The sequence below is a fragment of the Hypanus sabinus genome, chromosome 9, assembly GCF_030144855.1.
Source record: "Hypanus sabinus isolate sHypSab1 chromosome 9, sHypSab1.hap1, whole genome shotgun sequence".
NCBI classification, from domain to species: Eukaryota; Metazoa; Chordata; class Chondrichthyes; order Myliobatiformes; family Dasyatidae; genus Hypanus; species Hypanus sabinus.
The window spans coordinates 91,234,730-91,261,393 of record NC_082714.1 but is presented as its reverse complement, the minus strand read 5'-3'; the positions used below and the strand labels follow the sequence as shown (position 1 = coordinate 91,261,393).

The following is a 26,664-nucleotide window of genomic DNA, read 5'->3' as shown; positions in this document are numbered from 1 at the left end:
TCGGGTGCGTTGCTGCATCTCAGGTTTCCTTTTCAGGGTTTTTTGTAAGGACGTGAACTGCTTGACTGCCTGCTCTTTGTTATTTGGCAAGCGCTGGCGTGGTTCTCTGAAAGGCAATGGGGTGACCCTATTATTTGCTTCATCTCTGAAGACCTTGGTGTCCTTTGTTTTTAAGAAAATGGCATCTTGAGCTGATTGAGCAAGTTTATTACCGTGCCCAGTTTGAACGAAGACCGACTGGCCCAGCATCTCGTCGGTTACCTTGCGCTTGTTAACGTCTTGTTGTGCTTCCTTAATGCACATGGAACTTGTGCAGGGTTGAAAAATTGAATGGCGGCCACTCTCTAGCACATTGGTCTTGAGTGTGCTAACCGTTGGTTTGTGTACATTGCCAGGGCACACCTCTCCTATCACCACCCAGCCTAGATCCAGGCGTTGCGCAAAGGGGGCGTCGTGTGGTCCATTGACCTGCTGCCTAACCTTGTGCACCCGGATAACATCTCTTCCTAATAGCAGGAGTATTTCTGCTTTTGGATCCAGTTCTGGGATGTGTTTGGCAATGTGGCGGAGATGTGGTTGGTGTAGCACCACACTTGGCGTCAGGATCTCAGTGCGGTTATTCATGATTTCATTGCACTCTAAGAGCGGAGGGAGACAGATGACGACTTTGCCATCCAGGGACTCGATCTGGACGCCTTCTGCCTTCCTTCCTTGGGTTTCCATGTTGCCTGAGCAAGTTCTGAGATAGTATGGGAACTGCTCAATCTCAATGTTGAACAATTTAAAGAACTCTGGACTGACTAGTGAGCGATTGCTCTGATCATCCAGAATTAAATAGGCTTTGATGGCCTTGTCTTTGGCTCCTTTAGGGTACACCTTAGTGAGGCAGATCTTTGAACAAGAACGGCTTGACTGAGCTTGACCGCAAACTTCTGTACAGCTCGAGCTGACAACTGTTGTCCCGGAGTGAGCCTCTCCCTCCCCGCCGTCCTGTTGTGGGGGTGAGGGAGCGTTGTCGGTTTGCAGTGACGGGCCGGGATGCATGGCCCCAACGTGATTAGTGCTATCACATTCCGGACACTTCACGGCGATCGTACGCTCTCTGGCAAGGTGAGAGGTAGAGGAACAGCATTTAAAACATATTCTTTTCTCCTTGAGAAGGGCCATCCTCTCTTCAAGGGGTTTTTCCCTAAATGTTCTGCATCTTTTGAGGGGGTGAGGTTTGTTATGCAATGGACAATACTTGCTAGGGTCGTTGTTGGTTGTAAAGGCTTCAGTCTTGAGCACTGAGACGGGTTTATTGGTGTTGAAAGTATTCGAAGAGTATCTACCTGGCTTGGTGTCAATCGTACTGCTTCCTGGACCCGCGAGGCTAGGGTCGTTTCGCTTCTTCGCCTCCCTGCACACAAACCTAGTGAGGTGCTTAAAGGGAGGAAATCGACCATCGTGGTCTTCCTTGTACTCTAGGGCAACAGACAGCCACCTGTCCTGCAGCCCAAATGGAAGTTTGTCCACGATTTGTCTAATCCCGGATGGAGTATCTAGGTATACTAGACCAGCTGAGTAAATAAGCGAAATAACTAAGTAAACTAAATAACTAAGCGAAAATATTATAAACTAAATAACTGCCATAAAGACAACACAATTCCCATAACAGGCCGTAATACAGCCGATCAGCACACTTTCCACCACGTATCTATAAAAATTTGCCAAGGTTTTTTATGACATGCCAAATCTCCACAGACTCCTGAGGAAGTAGAGGCACTGTCGTGCTTTCTTTGCAATGATATGGTGGGTCCAGAACAGGTCCTTTGACATAATGACATCCAGGAATTTAAAGTTTCTGACCCTCTCTACCTCTGATCTGCTAATGATTACTAGCTCTTGGACCTCTGGTTTCCCTATCCTGAAAGGTACTATCAGTTCTTTGGTTTTATTGACATTGAATAAGAGGTTGTTGTTATTATACCACTCTGCCAAATTTTCAATCTTCCTCTTGTATGCTGATTCATTACCACCTTTGATACAGCCCACAACAGTGGAGTCGTCAGCAAACTTGAATATGGTGTTGGAGCTGTATTTAGCCACAACCATCATCTTATGTACTGACCCCCTCCTTTACCACTTACATATCATGGCTACCACATGTATTGCCTGTAAGATACATGGCAGAAATTTTGCCGTGTATTTCAGCATCATTTCCCAAACATCTACCCCCAGCAACTCTGAAGATCAAGAAGATAGGTAACTATGGAAAACACTGTCATCTGCAAGTTTCTCTCCCAGTCACACACAAAGCATTTGAGCACAGGAACAGGCCCCTTGACCTGCAATGTTGTGCTAATCCAATTAAATTACTAATCAAATGGGCAACCTAAGTAATCCCCATTGCCTGTGCAATGAACATATCCTTCCATTTTCCAGACATTTGTGTGCCTATCTAAGTGTTTCTTAAGTTATGTGGATGTTGCAGTAAGGCAAGGGTTAAAGACAACATCCAAGCAAGGATGACTGTGGGAGTACGTAATCAAACCCAGACAAGGGAGATCTTTGAAGTAAGACAACTGGAGCCAAACTTCCTTACCGCTGACAGATATGTGAGAATGTTAGTGGCAGTGTGTAATTAACCTAGAACAACATAGCTTCCCTTTACACAGTACGGGGTGCCTGCAAGTAAGGAATTCAAACGTCCAACTTGCCAAATAATCAGTATCACTAATTGATGAGCCAATTCTGTCTTAAATTAGCAGTTTTCTGTCCTGGCTTCATAACAGTGTGAGTGATGGACTATGCTGTTCTTGTGCACAACTGAAATAAAAACATGCTTGAATTGTAAGAGTGCGTTTCTTCTGGGCCCAGTTATTTTAGTTATTTTATCAGCAACAACAGTCACACCAGCACAACTTCGTTTAAATCCCAGGAATTTAACCCAACAGCACTGTTGGAGCAAGCACCTTCACTACACATACTGCTGTGTTAATGGTCAAGGTTAATAGTCAAGGTCTTTTACCCAAGGTAGGGAAGTCTTGTACTAGAATATATAAGTTTGTGAGAGGGGAAAGATTTAAATAGGATGTGAGGGCAACCTTTTTCCTAGTCCTGATAAAGGGTTTTGGTCCGAAATGTCAACAGTGCTTCTCCTTATAGATGCTGCCTGGCCTGCTGTGTTCTACCAGCATTTTGTGTGTGTTGTTTAAATTTCCAGCATCTGCAGATTTCCTTGTGTTTACACACTGCTGTGGTCCAGACTAAAATGAAGCAAGGTTAAATTATAGTCCCTTGAGCCTGCTCTGGCATTCTGATTTTGGGTTTAAAGTTACTTTACTATGGATCTTAAAAATCCTAATCTACTTTATGTTGAAAATATTAAATGGTTCAGCCTCCACAACTTTTGAAGGTGTGTAACAAAGATTTGCAACCCTTTGAGAGAACTCATTTCTTGTCATTATCTTGTTTGTGCAACCATTCTTCATTCTGAAACTAAACTCCTGAATATTGATTCTCCCACAGGAAGTAACATCCCCTCACCATTTCCCCTGTCAACACCCCTTAGATTACATGAGGTCCAGGGTGATGGTGGAAGGAGTCAGACAATGACGGTGAAGGATTATTCTTCAGTCTTACGCAGAGAGGTTAGAGAGACTGGGCTTGTACACGCTGGAATCGAGATTGAGAGGGGATCTGATTGAAACATATAAGATTATTAAGGGATTGGACAAGATAGAGGCAGGAAATATGTTCCAGATGCTGGGAGAGTCCAGTACCAGAGGGCATGGTTTGAGAATAAAGGGTAGGTCATTTAGGACAGAGTTAAGGAAAAACTTCTCCCAGAGTTGTGGGGGTCTGGAATGCACTGTCTTGGAAGGCAGTGGAGGCCAATTCTCTGGATGCTTTCAAGAAGGAGCTAGATAGGTATCTTATGGATAGGGGAATCAAGGAATATGGGGACAAGGCAGGAACCGGGTATTGATAGTAGATGATCAGCCATGATCTCAAAATGGCGGTGCAGGCTCAAAGGGCCGAATGGTCTACTTCTGCACCTATTGTCTATTGACTGGAGGCCTATTGCCAGTGCTGTGCCGCAGGAATCCATGCAGAGTCTCCTGTTGCTTATCATGTGCATTAACAATTTGGATGAGAATGTAGGTGGCATGATTAGTAAGTTTGCAGGTGACACTAAAATTGTTGGTGTAGCAGATGGTGAGGAAGGTTGTCTAAGCTGATCAGTTGAGAAAGTGGGCAATGAAATGGCATACAAAACTGAACTTGCACATTGCAAAGAGATTCATTTTGGGAAGTTAAACCAGGTAGGGCATGCACAGCAAATGGTGGGACCCTGAAGAGTGTTGTAGAACGGAGGGACCTAGGGTACTAGTTAGATACTTCTCTGAAAGTGTCAACGTAGATAGACAAAAGGGCATATAACATGCTTATCTTCATTGGACAGCATTGAGTACAAGAGTTGGGATGTCATGTTGCAGCTATGCAAGACATTGGTGAGACTGCATCTGGACTATTGTATAGTTTCCTGGTCACCATGGTAGAATGTAGTTAAACTAGGGAGTGTGCAGAAAAGGTTCTTGAGGTTCAGAGCAAGGTTCTTGCTCTGGAAGGTTTGAATTACAAGGAGAGACAGTTAAGCTGTGACTGTTTTTCCTGGAATGAAGGTGACTAATGTGTAGCCTTTTTAGAGCTTAATGAGTCATAAGGAACATAAATAGTGGTGAATGGTCAAGGTCTTTTACCCAAGGTAGGGAAGTCTTGTACTAGAATATATAAGTTTGTGAGAGGGGAAAGATATAAATAGGATGTGAGGGCAACCACCTTTTTCCCCAACGAGGCTGGAGGAAGCTGCCAGAAGAAGTTTTAATGTTCAAAAGACCATTAGGACAGATACATGAATAGGAAAGGTTTAGAGCAGGGGTTTCCAGCCGTTTTTTATACCATGGACCCCTATCATTAACCAAAGGGTCTGTTGACCCCAGGTTGGGAACCCCTGGTTTACAGGGGTACGAGTCAAATGCAAGAAAATGAGACTGGTTGAGGAAGACACCTCGATTAGCATGGATATTGGGCCAAAAGGCCTGTAGGCTTGCTGTTTTATTCATGAAATCAATAAAAATGCATTATATCAGGCAATGTGAGTACAGCTATTTTGACTTATTCCTGTATTCTGCTGCTCTACCTCCAAACAGAATAATTCTTGCTCACATAGCTATGGGTGGATGGGAGATTCCTGCATTTTTAAAAACCTTTGTGAAGATGAGTTGGTAGTGGGGTGGCAGAGATCATGCTAACACCCTACCACCCACTAGACAGGCAAGTTGGCCTGCATATTGCACCAGTTTTGTGTCTCTTGATGACCATGCTCAAGGGTGAGTCCTGCAGGTAACTTGTTTTTAACTCTGCTTCTCTCCCTTTGCTTTCAGGATAAAGTCAAGCGCCTGGAGCTGGAACTGGAAGAAGAGAAGAGCAGTGTTGACCTTTCAGCTGAGAGAATCAACAGGAGTAGAGAACAGGTAGAGGAGGAGATTTCAAATGTCTCTGACAGCCTTGTTGAGCTGCACGGACAATAAAACACTTACTTGATTGCACTTTGACCAGATCTAATCAGAAATTCATATCACACTTGGACGCTATAAAGAAGTTCTTAGAAAAATTTCTTTATCTCATCTTGGAACTCTTTCCACTTAACCAAGGTTGATGTCATAATTTACTCTGAATAGTTTTGCTTCTGGATTCTTCCATCTCTTTTCCTTCGCTCTTGGCTCTTTTCAGAAGCATAATATCTTGTGCTTCAAATTAATTGAAATTCGAAACAATACAAATGTTGGAAATCCTGAAAAGAGAATGCAGTTGAGATCACAGGCAGCATCTGTGGTTCATGCTTAAGGTCAAAAACACTTCACTGGGCACCCTAAAATTACCTAATGACTTCCTCAACGTGAAATGATTGTACCTTTTCTTTGTTCACTGATGACCTGCTTTTGTTGCACTTTTTGTGTACCTCCTTACAGCTTTACTAATCAGGTACGGCTTTAATTTGAATTCTCATCCTGCCCAACTCATTCCAGGATGCTGAGCCTATTTGCTTCAGACCCAGCCAAGTTCATTTGATTCTGTAATCACACCTGGGACCTCCCCTGTCATTAGTTTTCAATTGCTTGAAGAAAAATTGAACTTTGTACTGTGGCTAACAGGTTATTATTTCCTATGTTTGTAATTTTGCACTGGATTTGCCTCGCTTTGACTGTCTTGCAAGATGTTCCCAATGTAATTTGCACTCAAGTTTAAAAACAAAGTGGCATTCACTTATTAATCTTTGAAAGGTTTGGACGACCTGTCAAAATTCTTCTAGTGCTCGATAGTGTGGCCAATACCAGCTGACATCCTGTGACATCACAGGTATGTGGAATCCTGATCAAAACCCAGGGCCATAGCAGGTCATAGATCCAGTCAGCACCAGAACAGGCCCTATGACACACCAAGTGTGTGTCAGCCCTCAGCACCAGAACAGGTCCTTTGGCACACCAAATCTGTGTCAGCTATCATACCAAAATAGGCTCTTGAGCAGATCAGCCGAACTTGGAAGTTGCTTTAGCTGCGAGGAAGTAGACATGCCTCCGTGTCAGAGGAAAGAGTACATCGTAAACCGATGATAATGCTTGTTGGAATTCTACAAGAGGTATCAGTTTAGTGAAGATGACCTTCCGCCTGCACTGTGCTGAAGAATCTGTTTTGTTTGTAGAGTGATTCAGCCCATCAATCCATGCTGATCCGAACGTTATCGTACCGTACACCATTTTATCTCTTCTACACACACTCACACATTCACTCTCTCACTCTGTCACCCTAAAACTGCTCTCAAGGGTGAAGGAAATTCAGCATGTCTCTCATGACTCACCAGTTCTTTTTTAAAAGATGCACCATAGAGTGCATCCTATCTGGACGCATCACAGCTTGGTATCGCTGCTATACTCAAGACTGCAAGAAACAGCCCAGCCCATCATACAAATCAGTCTTCCCTCTATCGCTTCTGACTATACTTCCCACCGCCTCAGGAAAGCAGCATGGACCTATCGTATGTTAAAAGAGGAACTCTTCAACTCCCAATCTATCTCATTGAGTCCCTTGCACCTTATTGTCTAACTGCACTGTACTTCCTCTGTAACTGTAATGCTGTATTGTTTTCTTTGTATTACCTCAGAGTGATTATGTATGTCATGATCTGTCTGGATGGCACTTTACAAAAAAAAGCTTTTCACTGTGTCTTGGTACTTGTGAATGATAATAAATCAATTATACACTTTAACATAATATATTCTACTACTCAACTACACACACTGAGGTCAATTTACAGTGGTCAGTTAACCTCAGTGTCCAGCCGATCCACTCATCCTAGAGGAAACATCTGAAGGAAGCATACATGTGCAAATACCACACAGTTCCCAAAATCATGATTGAACTTCAGCTGTGAGGGGTCTTTGTGCTGTCCATTTCTTAACTGTTTGTATACTCAGAAGCCACTTTATTAGGTACAGGAGTACCTAATAATGTAACCATTCACTTCAAGAGCATTCAGAGATGCTCTTATATACACCATGGTTTTAACACGTGGTTTTTTGAGTAACTGTGTATGTTTATATATGTATAAATATGTATTTATGCATTGAGATTCATCCATATAAGCAGTGAAATAAGCCTGCAATAACTGTGGGTCTCAAGTTGAAAATGCTCCTTTTTTCCCCCTAGCATGTTAACCTCCACCTGTAGTCACAATGAAACCAATGAAAATTTATTATGCATGCTGAACAAGCAATGGCGAACCTGAGTTCATTATGCATACTTGTGTGTTGTTACCTGGAATGGGAATGTTGGCATCTGAGGAAAAGCTAGTCAGGCTAGTACAGGGTTCCCCAATTAGTTTTCCACAAGGGCCAAATTATGTCAAGCATGCCAAGCCAAGGGCCAAAACGTCCAGCGTTTATTTTCATTGCGCCAGTAAGTTGTTTTATGGGCAGATGTTGTTGTTGTTGCTGCTATTACATAATTATTATTAGTAGTATTAATAATAATAATTTAGGCCTGGGATTCTCAAAGCCTGTGTTGTTGGTCACACAAGAAAAAAATGCACACTTGAAACAAAATAAGTCCAAAACCAACCATTTAATTATGACTGTAGCTATCACAACTGTCGGCTGTCACATTGAGAACTCATCTGGGACTTAAAATACATGTGCACGTACACAGACGCACAGTTAGTCTTCACCACTTCTCTTCCACACAAAGGGTTTTAGTAGTGCTGCCTTTTCCACTGTTTCTGTTCTTTCATTTAATCTATTTGTTCGTTTTAATTAAGCTATGTAGCATTTGAAGTATGAAGTAACTATAAATGAAATTATCAGTACCATTGTTGTTGTAATATTATTATACCACAAAAAGATTGACAAATGGACAAAAATAAATTGATTTACTCACAAATCAGTGAGAGGAGTGTCAGCGACGGGATAAGGCAACCCTTCTGATGTTGGGCCTGTATTCTGTTGTGGCAATCCTGAGGCACTGGCCAAGATGTGCATTGGAGAGTCTGTTTCTGTCCTGGTTCTTGATAGAGTTCATTGAAGAAAACGATGATTCTCATATGTACGTGGAGGGGAACAGTGTGAGTAGGAGCATTGCAATAGCTCTCGTGTTTTTGAATTGAGCTTGGGGAACCACGTTGATCCAAAAGACACTCACCCCAACATCCTTGTGTTGTGCTTTGAACAACTCAGATGTTCCCGTTTCCAAGACCTCCATCTGAAGAGTTGCCTCATCTATGGAAGGCACCAGCGCTTTGGCCTCTGCAGTCCACTGGCCGTCAGCCGAAATGGAGAACGGCTGTCTCAGGAAGAGGAGGATGTCACCTGAGTTTAGGGGAGCTTTCAAATCGTTCCCTGAAGTTTTCTGCCATGCTCGTCATGAAATCCTTCATCACTGGATCCTCCCGCATTTCGTTCTTCTCGCAATGCTCCCGCAGATGTTCTCCTGTCGATGTCTCTCTCCAAAAAGTTCAGCTTTGACGGGGAAAGCTTCACTCGCCTCGTGCATGTCCGCAACAGTGTGGTTGTTGCCTTGTAATTGCAGATTAAGTTGATTTAAATGAGACATGATGTCGCACAAAAAGAGAACATGTGCCATCACCTTGATCAGTCCAGTCAGATTTGAACTGACGGTTTTCCTGGTCAACTTGGCACTTTTTTGCCCAGGTCATGTTGTTCTTGGTTCCGGGTCCGTGACTTACTGCTGGTAACAATTCGCTTAGATGACAGATTTGCTTCTTAGATGACAGGCGGGTAGCTGGTGCATGCTGCTGTCTAGTCGAGGACCGTAAAGAGTGCGCAGTAGGTGGTGCGCTCTACGGGAGTGTAGGTCAAGTGTACGGTGTGGGATGAGGCTAAAATAAATCAGAGCAGGGCACGCTTTATTATGACAGGTGCGTTCACGTAAGAGCTGAAGGGTTGGCACGGTCCAGACGTTTAGTTCTCGCGGTCTGCCTATTGGGGTTGTCTGGGCTAGTATCGGCTACAGACACAATGGGAGGAGGGAGCGGAATTTATTGAAGTGTCAAAGATCTTGCAGTGTATTGGTAGGGTGGATATGGTGACTATTTCCTATTGTGGGAAAATCTGGATCAAGGGTATTACCCACTTAAGACCAAGGTGAGTCTATTTGCATTTTCTGAAGCCCATCAACCTTCAAAGCCCTATTCCAATTGGATGGTTGAAGCTGTCTTTGAGGCAGGAGGAGATAAGTTCTTAATAAGCAATAGGATGAAAGATTGCCTGGGCAAGACAGGCATGTAGAGTTAAAAGTGCAATTGGATCAGTTGTGATTTTATTGAATTTCAGCACCAATTAGAGAGACCCAGTGATCTGCTCCTCATTTGCAAACTTGTATGTTTACGTAGGAACATGCAGTACTGAGTCATACAGAACTACAGCACCGCAACAGATCCTTCAGCCCATCCTGTTATTCTGTCCAGTTGCATCTACCTGCACCTAGGCCATAGCCCTCCTTTTCTTCCCCTTCATCCATGTACCTATCCAAACTTCTCTTAAATGTTATAATTGAACCCATATATGTCTTCAACCCTCATACCTCCCCCTTAAATATTTCACTTTGAAGTTTTTTTTAAACAAAGAGAGTGGTGAGTATGTGGAACACCCTGCCCATGGGTGCTAGTGGAGACAGATACATTAGGAGCATTTAAGAAACTCTTAGATGGATGATCAAAAATTGAGGGCTGTGTAGGAGGGAAAGGTTAGATTTATTTAGAGAGTAGCTTAAAAGATTGGCACAACATTGTAGGCCAAATTGCCTGAACTGTATTGTTATGTTTTATGACATTTAGTCTCACCTATGCTGAGAGGAGGAAAGCCTGTATACATTCACCCTATCTATACCCCTCATAGTTTTGTATACCTCTACAAGATCTCCTCTCATTCTCCTACACTCCAGGGAATTAAATCCTAACCAATTCAACCTTTCTCTTTCACTCGAGTCCTCAAGTCCTGGCAACATTCTTGTGAATATTAAAGCATCAAGATCCCCATATGGCTAATCCACTATTTCATAGGTGACAACACCTCTGCCACAATTATTCTCAACACTGGTGCCCCACAAGGTTGTGTCTTTGGGGCCCATCACTGTGTGGCCAGATTCTGTTCTGACTCTATCTACAAGTTTTCAGATTCCACTTTAGAGGGCTGTATCTCAAATAATAATGAGTCGGAGTACAGGAAAGAGATGGAGAGCCTGGTGACATGGTGTCATGACAACAATCCTTGAAGTTGCTGGTCATTGACTTCAGGAAGGGGGCAAAGCACATGCTTCTGTTTACAACAATGCTGAACTTGAGAGTTTCAAGCTCACCAACAGGTCTACCAACCACCTAGACACCGTGGCACAAGAAAAAGAAAGTTGACATATCTCTTTTGACCCTCACAAAGTTTATTGATGCACCACATCCAGATTCATCATAGAGTGTTATGCTAACTGCTGCGTCTAAGACAGCAAGAAATTAGAGTTGTGGACACAGCTCAGCACATCATGGAAGTCAGCCTCGCCTCCATGGACTCCATCTACACTCCTCACTGTCTCAGTCAAGCAGCCAGCTTAATCAAAGATCCCTTGCATTCTGGGCATTCTCTCTTCCCTCGCATCCCCAACCCCTTCCATTTGGGCAGAAGATACAAGAGCCTGAAAGCATATGCCACCAAGCATAAGGACATTCCAGCTCACTCTTATAAGACTATAAAAGTCTTATAGTCTCTTAGTAAAATAAGGTGGATTCTTGACCTCACAATCTACCTTGTTATAGCCATCCTTGTTATTGTCTACCTGCACTGCATTATCTCTGGAACTGGGACACTTCATTCAGCATTTTAGTATTGTTTTTGCCTTGTACTGCCTCAGTGACCATAAGACATGGGAGTCTGCTCCACCATTCCATCATGGCTGATTATTTTTCCCTCTCAGCCTCATTCTCCCGATGACCTAATCAAGAACCTATCAAACTCCTCTTTAAATATACCCAATAAACACAGCCATCTGTGGCAATGAGTTCAACAGCGTCCCCACCCTTTGGCTAAAGAAATTCCTCCATCTTTTTTCTAAAGGGACATCTGAGGCTGTATCCTCTGGTCCTAGACTCTCATACGACTGGAACCATCCTCTCTACATCCACTCTATCTTGGCCTTTCAATACTCAATAGGTTTCAGTGAGATTTCCCCCACCCCACCCTCATCCTCGTTTCTTTAAACTCCAGGAAATACAGGCCCAGAGCCATCGAACACTCCTCACGCTTTCATAATTGCCTCTCATAAACCTCCTCTGGATTCTCTCTCCAAAGCTGACACATCTATCCTTAAATAACTACTTACAATACTCTAAATGTGGCCTTATAAAGCCTCAGCATTGTACCCTTGCTTTTATATTCTCACAATGAATGCTGACATTGCAGTTGCTTTCCTTACTACTGGCACAACCTATAAATTAACCTTTAGGGAATCCTGCACAAGGAATCCCAAGTCCCTTTGCACCTTTGATTTCTTTCAACATTTAGAATGTAGTCTGCATTTTTATTCCTCCTCATAAAGTGCATGAGCGTACATTATAGTAATGAATAGATCTGTATGAACAATATGAAAGACAGGTTTTTCACTATGCTGATGCAAGTAAAAATGATAAACCAATTTAGCAATTTACCAATAAGATCATGGCTGATAGTTCAATCTAATGCTATTCTGTTGCATCAACTCCGTATCCCTTGAGATCTAAAAGTCAAATGCCCACTATTGAAATAGGGCAGTACCTGGCATGTACAGCTAAAAGCTACTTCAAAGTGATGATGTTCAAAATCACAAATTATGGAATTAAACTACAGACAGCTAAGCAGATCATTATTGCATAGAAACAGTTCTGCTGGACTTAGTAACTAAGCTACACATGAAGACCAGGAGCTGGACTTGGCTGTCAGAGGCCATTTGAGACACAGGCCATTGGGAGCATTTAATGGGTAGTGGGAGCTCATCCCCACTGTGACCTCCCCCAAGCTACAACAACCTTAACGAACTACTACTCAAGGAGAAGGTGCAAAGGCAGGTTACTGGTGCCTTGAAACCAGTCACTTCAGGCAGATGGGGCTTATCAGCAGTAGTTGGCAAGTCATCTAAGAAAATGAAAACTCTGATCTCAAACCTCCACTGCCTTATGGCTATACCCGCTCACGGGGAGGGCCTCAGGAGTAAACGCTGAGGGAGAAATCCAGAGCTGGAGTCCCTAAGGCAGTCCTACCATGGTTGAGTTTAATGCTGACTGGCATTTCCTGTGCTGCTGCTGCTGCCGAACTGTATTTGTCTGTACCGTTCCTTTGGGTTCATTAGGTGTGTAGAGAGGGGGAGCTTGCTACATTGGCAACTGCCCTGGCTTGCATATCTAGACAGCTAGGACGCAACATCCATGGTCGACCCTGACCAACAGAAGCCTCAATTGCATAGAAATGTCCAGTTCTTGCAGTGTCTTTTTGCTGCTTAGCATCTTAACTGTTTGCTTCAACCACTCCCTGTAATTCTATATTCCCAGTGTTGAAAAAATTTGTACAGTTCAAGGTGATCTTCACAGGTATACAAATGCCATGGGGTAAATGCTACATCACAAACATAACAAACAATTTAACATCATGGCTCTCTTACTGATTCTCTTGTATCAGTAGTGTTTAGCTATGCTCGTTTCCTCAAGTGGAAACATTATTTCATCGAAATCTTTCCTAATTCTTACAAACCTCTCTTGGGTCCCAAGGGGAAAGAAGTCCCAGCACGTTCATCCTTTCTTTTTTTTTGTAATTTTTTTATTGAAGTTCATCATCAAACAAACATTTCCATAAGATATATTTCAGACATTGTACATATATATCATATAATCATATATATCACAAATCTCCACAAAGTATTTATCTGAGGTATACATTCATAGAAAAGAGTGGAAAGAAAAAACAAGCAAAAGGAAAGAATTATGTACAAGTAGGGAGTGATTTTTTTTTACAACAGATTCACTGATTTGTGAGAATAAAATCAGGCGTATGAGGCATTACGTAATTAAACCATTTTTCCCAGTATGAATCAAATTGTTCCAAATTGGATAAAATTCTCTTAAGTTTAATTGGATTTAATAGACCATTGACATTAAAAGAAATGAATTTTACCTTGTGCTTAGCCATCTGTATTTATCTTGTCAATGTACCATTGAAATTAGAATAAAACTTAATTGATCTACTCCCTGAACAAATAAGAACCAAGAAGCGCAAATAACAACAAAAATGGCAACGAATGTGTGATTCCAAGGCTGAGGTCGCTAGTAGATGACCCTGCATTGAGCTAGAGGAAATGTCTAGCTGTGGGGGGATAACCCCTCCTACTTGTGAGTTGAGGGCCCCCATTGCAGTATTCATAAGTCACTGAACAAATCCATTACACAGAAAAGATTTCCGTGTGTGTGTGTGTGTGTGTGTGTGTGTGTGTATATATATATATATATATATATATATATACACACACACACACACACACACACATGCACATATACTCATTTTGGTGGGGGAAAAGGAGAAAGTGAGTGAATAAAGAATAACAACTAGGTAATATAAAATCCACATTATAATAAGTATTTCTCGAGATAGGTATATCACCGTGTACTTTTGCTTCCATTTAGCTTCTCAACATTTTTAAAATTAGCCAAACCTTATGGCTGTTTTGAAGGGTGTGAGGACTGTCTTTGGGAAACTCCCGGTCTCTTCCTGATATATTTCTCTCGGCCTCCTCCGGTCTCCTGCCTTCTCGATTCTCGCACTATTTCCCAAGCGGTGCGGGATAATTCCTCAGTCAGGCTTTCCCTTGTTTTGGGGACGCTAAAGGGCAACCCTCTGGCCTTCATGTCTGTAGTCACCTCTTCCACCGTCAGGTACAACCACGTCCCGTTGTTATAAAATACTCGAAGTTCAGCAGGGTACGGAGTTTGAAATCTAATCTTGTTTTGCTTTAGTACTCGCTTTACTTCAGAGTATTCTTTGCATTTCTGCAGGACTGTGGGGGGGGGGGTAATCTTGGTCAAAAAATATTAATTTATCGTCATAAAACACTCTCTTCTTACCCCAGGACCTTTGTAGAATCTGCGCCTTGGTGCTGTACCACAGGAATTTTATTATTACTGAGTGTGGCTTTCTATCCTGGGAAGGTTTCAGAACGGTGGGCTCTCTCGATTTCCAGCTCCATAACTGAGGGCAGATCCAGCACGTCCCGCAGTAACTTTTTGACAAACTCTGTCATAGATGAGCCCTCCGCTCCTTCGGGAACGTTGTAGATTCTGATATTTTTCTGCGGTGATCTTCCCTCCAGGTCAAGCAGTTTACCTTCTTGGTGATGTATTATTTTTATTGTCTTGCTTAGTATCCGTTCCACTTTTTGATTAACGCTGGCGAGCTCTGCCTTAATATCACGGAGCTGCTGCTTTATATCTTTCTGGATCTCCATTATTTCTTTCAGGATTTCGAAGATATTCACCACTTCGACTGAACGAGGCCCAGTAGCCGCCTCGCTGGCACGCGGTCGGGTAGGTGAGCCGCTCGCTGCGCTCCTCCCGGACGCAGGCTCCGCAGTGTCACTTTTTTATTTCCATTTCTTCTCCCCATTCTTGCCCCTCTTTTCAGTTCAAATATTTTTCAAAAAATACTATATTTGATGGGTTAATGGGGCTTAATACGCATTTTTCCGGAGGAGCTGGTGACTTAAGCTGCCATTCTCAACGATGACGTCACCGGAACTGCCACGTTCATCCTTTCTTAAAGAAAACAATTTTCATTGGCAGAGGGCCATGGATTTAGAATCTGAATCTGGTTTAATATCACCAGTATATATCATGTAATTTGTTGTTTTGCAGCAACAGTACAGTGTAATACATAGTTTTAAAACTATAAATTACAGTACACACAGACACATACACACACAACCCTCCGTTGATCAGGGCTGTTGCATCCAAGCTGTCTATGTAAGCCAGTGTGGTATGATTATAGGGAACAAGCTGTTGCCCATGCAGCATGTTTTCCCTGTCCACACAGCTGATGAATCCAAAGGATCAGCAGAGAGTGATATATTCTGGCATCAGTGGCATCGCAGGAGTTGCTAGTCATCATTGAATAGCCTTAGGGACTCCAGCTCTGGATTTTTCCCTCAGCGTTTACTGCGAAGTCTTCCCCATGAGGGGGTACAGCTGCAAGGCAGCGGATGTGTGAGATCAGAGTTTTCCTTCTCCTTGATAAGCTGCCAACCACAGGTGACGAGCCCCATCTGCCTGAAGCAACTGGTTTTATGGCACCAGTGACCTGCTTCTGCCCCCTCTCCTATCAATAGAAACAGTTCAGCCGGGCTTCGTAGCTAAGCCACACGTGAAGGCCAGGAGCTGGACTGGTCATTTGAGAAGAACCTTGATAAGTACTTTAAAAATATTATGCGGAAGAACCTGGAGAATTTCTCTAATTGCATCGTTCTGTGAGAGTGGCACCGATGTTACAGGCCAGTTGGGCTTCTTAAACTGCAGTACTCAATGGTTCTGAGCTTAAGGTTCCTTAAGTTTGTTATAGTCAGGGGTGGTAATGGGAACAGGCTCCCACTACCTATTAAATGTTCCAAATGGCATACAACTCAACTAGCCTCTAACAACCAAGTCCTGCTCCTGGTCTTCATGTGTGGCTTAGCTACCAAGTCTAGCAGAACCGTTTCTGCTGATGGACGATATAAAGGCATGTTCCTGGCGGCTTAAAACCGGTCGCTTCAGCCGTGGGGCTCATTAGCCATGGTTGACTGCTCATTTAGGAAAAGGAAAGCTCTGATCTCAAACCTCCGCTGCCTTGTGGCTCCACCCACTCTGGGGAAGGCTTCGGGAGTAAACCCCAAGGGAAAAATTCAGAGCTGGAGTCCCTAAGGCAGCCTATATTGCATTCAATGCTGACTGGCAACTCCTGTGGCTCTGCTGGTACCAAACTGTTAACAGTTTCTGCCATTTCTTTGCATTCATCAGTTGCATGGGGAGCAGGAGCTTGCTACACGGGCAACAGCTTGCTCTCCATATCATACTGCCCAGGCCTACATATCTAGACAGCTAGGACCCAATATCCATGGTCAACGCTGACCAACAGAGGCCTCAGAATCAGAATCCTGTGCTTGGTAAGACACTCTTCAGCATTAAAATGGACTCCGTGTACTGACCCTTAAAATGAGGGCAGCTCAATTTGTCTACAGATGTATAGTGATTGTGTCATGGTAATTTGATGTGCTAATGGAAATATTTGACGAATGTGTATGTGTATAACTTCAAGTCTGATGAATAATATAGTGCTTTTTGAAAAGACCTCGATTGAGTGTTATCGTCATTGGGCCTTTTGTACATCATGTTGACTCAGCGTGTAAGCAAGTAAAGACTTGATACGTGTCAGATGGATTTGTTTGCAGTTCATAGTGGCCTACGTTATTATGCCATGTGTTTTCATCATCATGCGAGGGAGGGGCTCATCTCACCTGCTTCTCTCAGCTTGAGTATCACATGCCAATTACTGCAGTAATTTAGAGAAATTTAACAGACAGTTTAATAGGCAATGAGATCATACCTGATGTCATCCTTGTCAAATGCCTCATAGCTATGCACTGTATGGCAGGGAATTAATGGTTAATCCCTTCCTGTCACTCTCTCCTTTGAACACCAATACCGAAGTAGAAAGATCCACGGCTATGTTTATTTCATTTAGAGACACTCCCAATGAGCCCGCGCTGCTCAGTTGCACCCATGTGACCAATTAACCTGCTAACACATTTGTATTTGGAATGTAAGAGAAAACAAGAGCACCCGGAGGAAACCCACAGGAAGAACGTGCAAACTCCTTGCAGACAACAGTGGAATTGAACGCTGGTCACTGGCATTTTAATAGCATTATGCTAATGCTATGCTACTGTGCTGCCTTCAAGGAACCTTTGAGTTTGTCCTTGAATCATTTTCTCTGTCCCTGGTACTCCTTTCTTACGATGGAACTTATAGAACAAAGTGTCTCAGAACAAGGATCTAGTTATGGAGGTGTGGCTCACTTTATTAATTTCTTCCCTTTTGTCTTTAACAGATTGAGCAATTGAGAAGTGAACTGATGCAAGAAAGAGCTGCAAGGCAGGATCTGGAATGTGACAAAATTTCTTTGGAGAGACAGGTATGTGGGAACGATTAACTTCAATTTGCACAACGTTTTTAATGTTATGGAGCTTTGCGAAACAGCTCCACCCTAAGTTTGTTCAGAGGTGTTAAAGAAGGTTGGTGGGCTTGCAGAGACAATTGCAGCTTCAAATTCAAGTTTAATTGTTACTCAACCATACACATGAATAGAGCCAAATGAAACAGCATCCTCCCAGGGTCAAGGTGCTAAGTACAGTACCAACAGTCACACACAGCACAAGGCACATATAGCACATATAATTATAGCAGAAAAACATACAGTTACAAAACCAATTTAAAAAAAAATTAGAATATAGCCCTAGTCCATGAGTGTCATAGCCTGTGGATTCATAGTGCATGGATATTGTCCTGGAGCCACGTTTCTGCAAGCAGAAGCTCATAGCAGTTCCTCATCTTGCACAAATGCAGCAGCAGAGAAACATGATCTAGCTTGTTTTACTCTGAGTAAACACTGGAGAGCAGCACTAGTGGACGTGGCTAACCCCCTCCCCCCCCCCCCAGTCCAGCATGGAAACCAGCAGCACGCTGGTAGGACTTAGTCTGGAACTTAGGGTATGGGTGAAGCAATAGGGTTTTCACAGTCAGCAATTTTATGAAGGATCCCACGCACCCTGCCTATGGACTGTTTGTCCCATTCCCATCAGGTAAAGCACCACACAGCCTCCATGTCAGGACCACCAGTCTCAGAAACAGTTACTTTCTGCAAGCCATCAGACTATTCAACATGTCCACCATTACCCCTCACCACTACTACACATCACCTAACGTCACTTTATACACATACAATCAGTATGTATATAACAGTTACTTGTGCATTGTTTTATAGGATTGCTTTAATTTTTGCTTATTGTGTTTTTTTTATTATGTATCAGATTCAGAGTAATGATCATTTTGTTACCAGAATCGGGTTTAATATCACTGATGTATATTATTGTGAAATTCGTTCTCCTTTACACTCGTACTACCAAATGACAATAAACTGTCTTGAATGGTGCAAGATGCCAATATTGGATGAACACAGATCTATAAGGCAATCACAGAAAAGAAATTCAGGACCCACATAGAATCACACCTCAGAATCAGCTTTATTGTTATTACTGACATATGTCATGGTTTTGCAGTGCAATGTGTTAAAAATTACTATAAGTTACAATAAGAAATATAAAAAATAAGTCATGCAAAACAGTGAGGTACCATTCAGAAATCTGATGACACCTTTTATAGCAGCATTGCTTTACAAGGGAAATACAAGTAATGCACTTGAGATGAGTATTAGGGTACGAGTAGGCATTCTGATAAGGTCTCAGCCCAAAATGTTGGCTCTTTATTCCTCTGCCTGACCTGCTGAGTTCCTCCAGCATTTTTACTGTTGCTTTGGATCTCCAACATCTGCAGAATCTCTGGTGTTTGAGTATTAGGGCTTTGGGGAAAGGTGTGTTCCAGACAGTGGTAATGATATGTGTCTCATTTGAGGTTATCCTGTCCCATTTATTAGATTTATAATTGTATGATCTAGAAATGACATGGTTAATCCATAATGTCTCCTTATCTCTAGTGTTTGCACGAGCTGGACCACATTTGTGTACCCTGTTGTACATGACAGTGGTTCAATGGTAAGGCCCAGTGGAGGTGCAACAACCATCTGACAGTGCTTGGTCTTGACTCTGATGTCATACACCTATTGAATTTCTCCTTTGTCTTGCAGAACAAAGATCTGAAGACCAGACTGGCAAATAGCGAAGGCAATCCGAAACCGAATGCTAACTTACCGCAGCTTGAATCTCGAATTAGAGAGCTGGAGGATCGGTTGCAGTTAGAGGAAAGGTACGTGCTTTGAAAAGACGTGTTCAATTCCAGGTTCACCATGAGTCCTGAGGCAGGAGAAAATTAATTCCATTAACCAGAACTCCTATTGAGGAGATTTTAATATCAGTTACCATGTGTGATAACCTTGGACTGTGTGGCCTTCTGCAACCACTTCCAGAGTAAAGCTCTGTGGTCTGCAGTCACATCTACCCCAGACCAATTAAAGACATCATATTTAACTCTTAAAGAATCTTGCTGAGCTGAATGAGTTTTACTGAGAACATTAATCATCTGCTGGAAGAACTTCACAGGCCAGAAGCATCTGTACTGCTCAACCTGCTGCTCCCCTGTCAGATGGATTGTTGCTCCAGATTCAGTTCCAGGTGGTAACCTTCTTCTTTTTCCCAATTTATCTGATTATTTAAATTTAAATTCCTTAGCATTTCTCCAGGTAAATGGATTTCCAGTGTAGGAACATGTTGCTGTTCCACCTAAGAAATTGTTGTTCCCAGCTAATCCCAAGAGCAGAAATGGGTGGCCATGTGTCAAAAATGAGCTTTGATCTTTGAAAACCTCCGGGATAAAAAGCAATTGCTGCAATTCACCAATGCCCAGGGATAGAAAGCATACAAAAAAAAATGGTGGATACAGCCCAGCCCATCATAAGCAAAGCCCTCCCCGTCATTGAGCACATCTACAAGGAGTGCTGCCACCAGAAATCATTATCCAACATCAAGAAATTCCATCAACCAGGTCATGCTCTCTTCTCACTGCTGCCATCAAGGAGGAGGTATAGGAGCCTTTGGTCCCAAACCACCAGGTTGGACCAGTTATTAACCCTCAACCATCAGGGTCTTGAAGCAACGTGAATAGCTCTACTCACCACAGCTTTGAACTGATTCCACAACCTATGGACTCACTTTCAAGGACACTTCATGCTGTCAATGTTATTTATTTATTCATTATTTGCTTTTTTTTGTTTTTGCAGTTTATCATCTTTTGCATATTGGTTTCGTCAGTCTTTCTGTGAAGTTTTGCATTAATTCTACTGCATTTCTTATTCTACCAATGTCAGCAAGAAAATAAATCTCAGTGTAGTATATGGTGACATACAAGTATTTTGATAACACATTTACTTTGGAATAGTTGAAAACCAAGGAATGTCAATTCAGTGTTGGGTAAAAGTATCAAACCTGGCTTGAGGAACAGCTTTCAATTCAGTGAGTTAAGATCTGTAACTGAGTTGTAACACTCAGAAAATAATTGGATAAGTGTTTGAAGGAAAAGAATTTGCATGTCAACCAGGAATGGGACCAATTGGATTGTTCTGGCAAAATACCCATTGTGGCTCATTGGGTCAAACAACCAAATCCTGTTATAACAATTCTTTCTGAAATAAAGCCAAGGGATTATATGGAAATGTAGGAAAACATCAAGGGAATTCTCTCAGCAAGTCCCATGAACGCATTGATAGAAATCCTGGTGAATTTAAAGAACGATTGAGATGTCTTTATTATATGATGTATGACTCCTATCTGGCTGAGCTACTCAGTGTTTGTATGCACATTCCCTCCTTTAAGTAGCCTGATAAAGCTGCAAATGAAGAGCAGATATTTAGAGAAGTGAAATCCTCTGTCAGGCTAAGCCCCATATGGGGAGCAGGCAGGTGGATGGAATTGGGAGGGATAATAAATCAGCCATGATGGAATGGTAGAGGAGTCAATGGGCCAAATAGCCTAAGTCCCTTAATGAAACAGTCTGCACACTATTTTGGACCAATTATTGATGCTGTAATGTGTGTTCTCCACCAGTCCTGAGTGAGAGAGTTAGTGTGCACTGTTTAGGAAGAGTTTGTACAAATATTGCAGATCCATTCCATTTGCTTCACATCAACATCCTTGTTTGTGCTCTTATCAAGCTCAGTGTTCAATATCATCCTCTCAGTATTAAACACCAAGCTGCTAAACCTCCCTCTGCAACTGGATCCTTGACATCCTCATTGGGAAACCACACTCAGTAAGCAACTGTGTGGCTAAGCGTAATTCAAGTGCCGTCTATGAACATGCACGCTGTTGTAAAGTCTCAGATGCCGACGAGGGAAGCATTCAGAAGTGAGATGGATTGGCTGGTTGACTGATGACACAACAACAACCTCACTCTCTATCAGAAAGACCAAAGAATAATTGTGGACTTCATAAAACATCAGTCCTCATTGAAGGGTCAGTGGTGGAACAGGCGAGCAGCTTCAAGTCCCTGGGTGCCAACTTAGTGGTGGATCTGTTTGGCCAATACATCGACACAATCACGAAGAAGGCACATCAGCTCTGCTAGGAGTTCAAGGAGATCTGTTATTTCTCAACAAGACTTGCAAATTTTTATAGATCTATGTTATTTGTTATCATGGAATGTCTTGTTAACTTTTTAGTCTGAGCTAGTTTGTAGTATTTCCCATTTTCTTTGCTCTTCATTCTTAATACATTTAATATATTAATAAAACATAATGTAATACTTAATGAACAATTGCAACCATCAGGTTTTGTAATTTTGGATACAAAATTGTGAGCAATATAGATAGGGTAAATGGAAGCAGGCCTTTTCCACTGAGGTTTGGTAAGACTAGAACTAGAGGTCAAGTTAATGGTGAAAGGTTTAAGGAAAACTTGAGTGGGAACCTCTTCAATCAGGGAGTGGTGACCAGTTAACAAATGTAGAGGAACAAATTAGTAAAGAGATCACAGACTGTTGCAAGAAACATAAGACGATAACTTCCCACATACTGACTGGGAATCCCATACTGTAAAAGGACTAGATGGGACAGAGTTTGTTAGATGTGTTTAGGAAAGTTGGTAGAAGTCCCGATGAGAGGGTGCGGCACTACTGAATCTGCTATAGAGGAATGAGACCGGTAACAGGAGTTTGCACTTTGCATTCAGAGACCACAATGCTATTAGTTTCAAAGTAAATATGCAAAGAGATGGGTCTGGTCTGCTGGTTGAGATTCTAACTTGCAAGATAGTATCAGAAATGATCTGGCAAGTATGGAATGGCACAGGCTGTTTTCTGGCAAAAGTGTACTTGGTAAGTTGGAGGCCTTTAAAAACAAGATTTTGAGAGTACAAAGCTTGTATTTGCCTGTCAGAATAAAATGGAAGGATAATAAGTGTAGGGACCCTTGGTTTTCAAGAGATGTAGAGGCCCTGCTTAAAAGAAAAAGGAGGAGCATAGCAGGTATAGATACTAATGGAGTATAAGAAATGTAAGAAAACATTTAAGAAAGAAATCAGGAGAGCTAAAAGAAGGCATGACGTTCCTGTAGCAGACAAGGTAAGGGAGAATCCTAGGGGATTCTACAGATATGTTAAGAGCAAAAGGATTGCAAGGGACAAAATTGGTCCTCTAGAAGAACAGAATAGTAATCCATGTGTAGAGCCAAAACAGGTGGGGGAGATCTTAAATTAATTCTTTGTGTCTGTATTAACTCAGAAGATGGACACGGTGAGGCAAAGTGGCAGATTACAGAGGAGGAGGCATTTGCTGCCATGAGGCAAATCAGGGTGGATAAATCCCAGGGCCTGTTCCCTTGACCCAGGGCCTCCCTTGGGAGGCAAGTGCTGAAATATTTAAGTCGTCATTAGCGACAGGGGAGGTACCAGAGGATTAGAGGATAGCCAAAATTGTTCTGCCCTTTAAAAATGGCTCTAAACATTAACCAGAAAATAATAGGCTGGTGAGTCTGACATCAGTTGTAATTGCAAGGTATTCTAAAGGACCAGATATTGGATGGACATGGACTGATTAAGGATAGTCAATATGGCTTCATGCATGGTAGAGTTTTTTGAGGCAATTACCAGGAAAGTGGATTAAGGCAAGGCAGTGGATGTTTTCTACATGGACTACATTTCTACATTTGACAAGATCCCACATGGGAGGCTGGTGAAGAAGGTTCAGTTGCTTGACATTCAGGACTAGTAGAAATCTGGATGATGATGTGGTTAACTGGATCAGCAAATTTGCATATGACACCAAGATGGGGGTTGTAGTGGACAGTGAAGAAGACTATCATCTTGCAAAGGGATCTGCATCAGCCAAGAAAAATGGCAGATGGAATTTAATGCAGACAAGTGCAGGGTTTTGCACTTTGGTAGGACCAAACAGGGTAGGTATACACAGTGAACTGTAGGGCACTGAGGAGTGTGGTAGAGCTAAGGGATCTGGGAATACAAGTCCATAATTCGTTGAAAGTGGTGTCACAGGTAGGAATGATCATAAAGAAAGTGTGGAGAACTACATATACCTGTCTGGACACGCCCCTCCGCTGACTGCTCCTGTGGCTCCTCCCACGGACCCTGGTATAAAGGCGATTGGGGACTGCCCCGGCCTCAGTCTCCAGGATGCAGTGTGGTGGTCATTTGCTGCTTGTTCTTTCTTCCAGCCAATAAGAGCCTATATCTCGCCTCATGTCTCCAAGAGTTATTGATGGTGCATCAGAAAGCTTTTGGCACATTGGCTTTTGTAAATCTATGTATTGAGTACAGGAGATGAGATGTTATGTTGAAGATGTATAAGATGTTGGTGAGGCCTCGTTTGGAGTATTGTGTGCAGTTTTGGCCACCTACCAACAGGAAAGATGCAAACAAGGTTAAAAAGAGTACAGGGAAAATTTATAAGGATATTGCTTGGTCTGGAGGACCTGAGTTAAAAGAAGAGATTGAATAGGTTAGGACTACATTCCTCAGAGTGCTGAAGATTGAGAGGAGATTGGATAGAGGTATATCCAATTATGAGGGGTAATAGAGCAGGCTTTTCCCACTGAGATTGGGTGGGGCTACAGCCAGAGATCATCGATTAAGGGTGACAGGTGAGAAGTTTAAAGGAAGGATGAGAAACCTTTTCACTCTGAGGGTGGTGAGATTGTGGAATGAGCCGCCAGCACAAGTGATACCTGTGAGCTCAATTTCAGAGAAGTTTGGATAGGTACATGGATAGTATGGTGTTTGGAGGGCGATGGTCGCACTGCAGGTCCTTGGTAGCAGGCAGTTTAAATGGTTTTAACATTCACTAATGATATTAGGTCGGATGATTTTAGTATTCGGAGGGGTAGCCGGCAGGGCTGCCCTTTATCACCACTACTTTTCACACTAGTGATCGAGCCATCGGCTGAGCTATTCAGCGAGACCCCAAAATATCTGCTCCAGGCATAGGACTAAAGTCAAGTAAAATTACATTGTATGTGAATGATATTCTAATTTTCTTATCAAACCCTGCTATATCCGTGCACCACCTTAAACAATGATCAATTCATTTAGCGCCTTTTCAGGTTATAAAATCAACCTTACTAAATTAGAGGCTATGCCTCTGGGGAATCTGCAGCAGGCTGAAACTCGGTGTTTTCCCCTTTAAATGGTCGCAGACAGGTTTTGTTTACTTAGGCATATTTATCACACCTACGTTTAATCAATTGTTCAAAGCCAACTTAACACAGTTTCATCTGGAACAACAAAAGACCCTGTATTAAAATGTCTAAGTTACAGCTTCCCAGTAGTCTAGGGGGTCTGGATTTTCCAGACATCAAAAAATATCAATTAAGTTCCTTTTTATCTTGTGTGGTTGACTGGGTTTGCAGGGACCCCTCCTCAATTTAGCTGGACATTGAAGCTTCACAAGCAAAATGCTCTCTTATTAATCCTCAATAAGATGAAACTAGTTCAGGAATATTGTCACAATCCAATAACAATTAATAGTCAGGGCTTGGATGGCACTGCGACAAATTGAGGGCAACGCAGCAAAAATATCACCCTTCACTGTAATAACCGGCAACCCAGATTTTCAACCTGGCATAATGGATTCTGGATTTAAACTTTGGATTTCTAAGGGTATTTTCTATCTAGGAGATTTGTTTGATGAAGGAATGATGATGTATTTTAGTCAAATAGTACAAAAATTTAACATACCCAACAAGGATCTTTTTCTTTTCTTTCAGATAAGAGATTATATACAGAAAAAACATCATCGTTAACTGATTTCTATAGTTCTGACATGGAAAAGAGGGTGTTTTGTTCTAAGGGTGAAGTCTCCATTAGTACTTTTTACAGCATCCTGAGGGAATGTTCTTGTGGAGAGGCTGAGCAGCTGGGAAGGGTCTGGGAGGAAGAGCTGGGAGTAGAAATTACAATTGAAACATGGGAAGACATCTGTGATAATGCAAAGAAAATTTCAGTTTGTAATAGAACTAAAGCATTTCAACTCAAAATTCTGCATAGAGCCCATCTGACTCCAGATCGTCTCTTGAAATTTAAGACTGGTTTCTCCAACATGTTCTAAATGTGAAGTAAATACTGGAATTTTCACCCATTGTTTTTGGACTTGTCCCAAACTTCAGGCATACTGGAGTGATATTTTGGGTGAAATGGAAAAAATTCCAAAGTTGGAGCCTGAACTGGACCCAGTGTCTTTTCTCTTGGGCTTACCCAGCAGTCGTATTATTAATCCACATCAGAGACTTTTAACTTCCTGACTTTTGGTGCGAGGAAGAACGTTTTACTTTGTTGGATATCAGATAAGGCCCCTGGACTTTTTGGTTGGTGTAAATTAATCATGGAATACATTCTTTTGGACTTTTTGACATGTATGGTATACTCCAAAACAAATAGTTTTCATAAAACACGGCAACCTTTTCTGCAGTATGTAGATGTAAACCTGTCTGCTATACTAATAAGGGCTTTTGTATAGGATGTTGTGGTGATGTCCATATTTTGATGGAAGTGTTCTGATATCTGAAATCTGTGAGGGGAAGAAATGTAAACGTATCTGGAAATTGAAAGTTTTGTTATGCTGAGCAAAAAATAAAAAATAAATTAAAAGGGGGGGAAATGGTTTTAACATGGACTAGATGGCCCAAAGGGCCTATTTCTGTACTTCTATATGACTGTGTGCATGGATGGATGGAGTATGGAGGGCTGAGGTCCATGGGTCTAGACACTTTAGTTTGCCATGGAGTGGATGGGCCAGAGGGCCTGGTTCTGTGCTGTAGTCTTCTATGATTCCAAGAC

At 42.2% G+C, this 26,664-nt stretch overlaps 1 protein-coding gene across 5 annotated transcripts in view; it reads left to right on the top strand.

Annotated features, from left to right (window-relative positions):
• The window catches only part of cgnb (cingulin b), a 163,757-nt gene that overhangs the window by 123,785 nt on the left and 13,308 nt on the right, over positions 1 to 26,664 (top strand). For all 5 annotated transcript variants that reach the window (XM_059980176.1, XM_059980178.1, XM_059980179.1 and 2 more), the window contains 3 exons: positions 5,430 to 5,519; positions 17,703 to 17,786; positions 19,515 to 19,633. In XM_059980176.1, the coding sequence (XP_059836159.1) occupies positions 5,430 to 5,519; positions 17,703 to 17,786; positions 19,515 to 19,633 (293 nt within the window). The remainder of the gene's footprint in view (positions 1 to 5,429; positions 5,520 to 17,702; positions 17,787 to 19,514; positions 19,634 to 26,664) is intronic.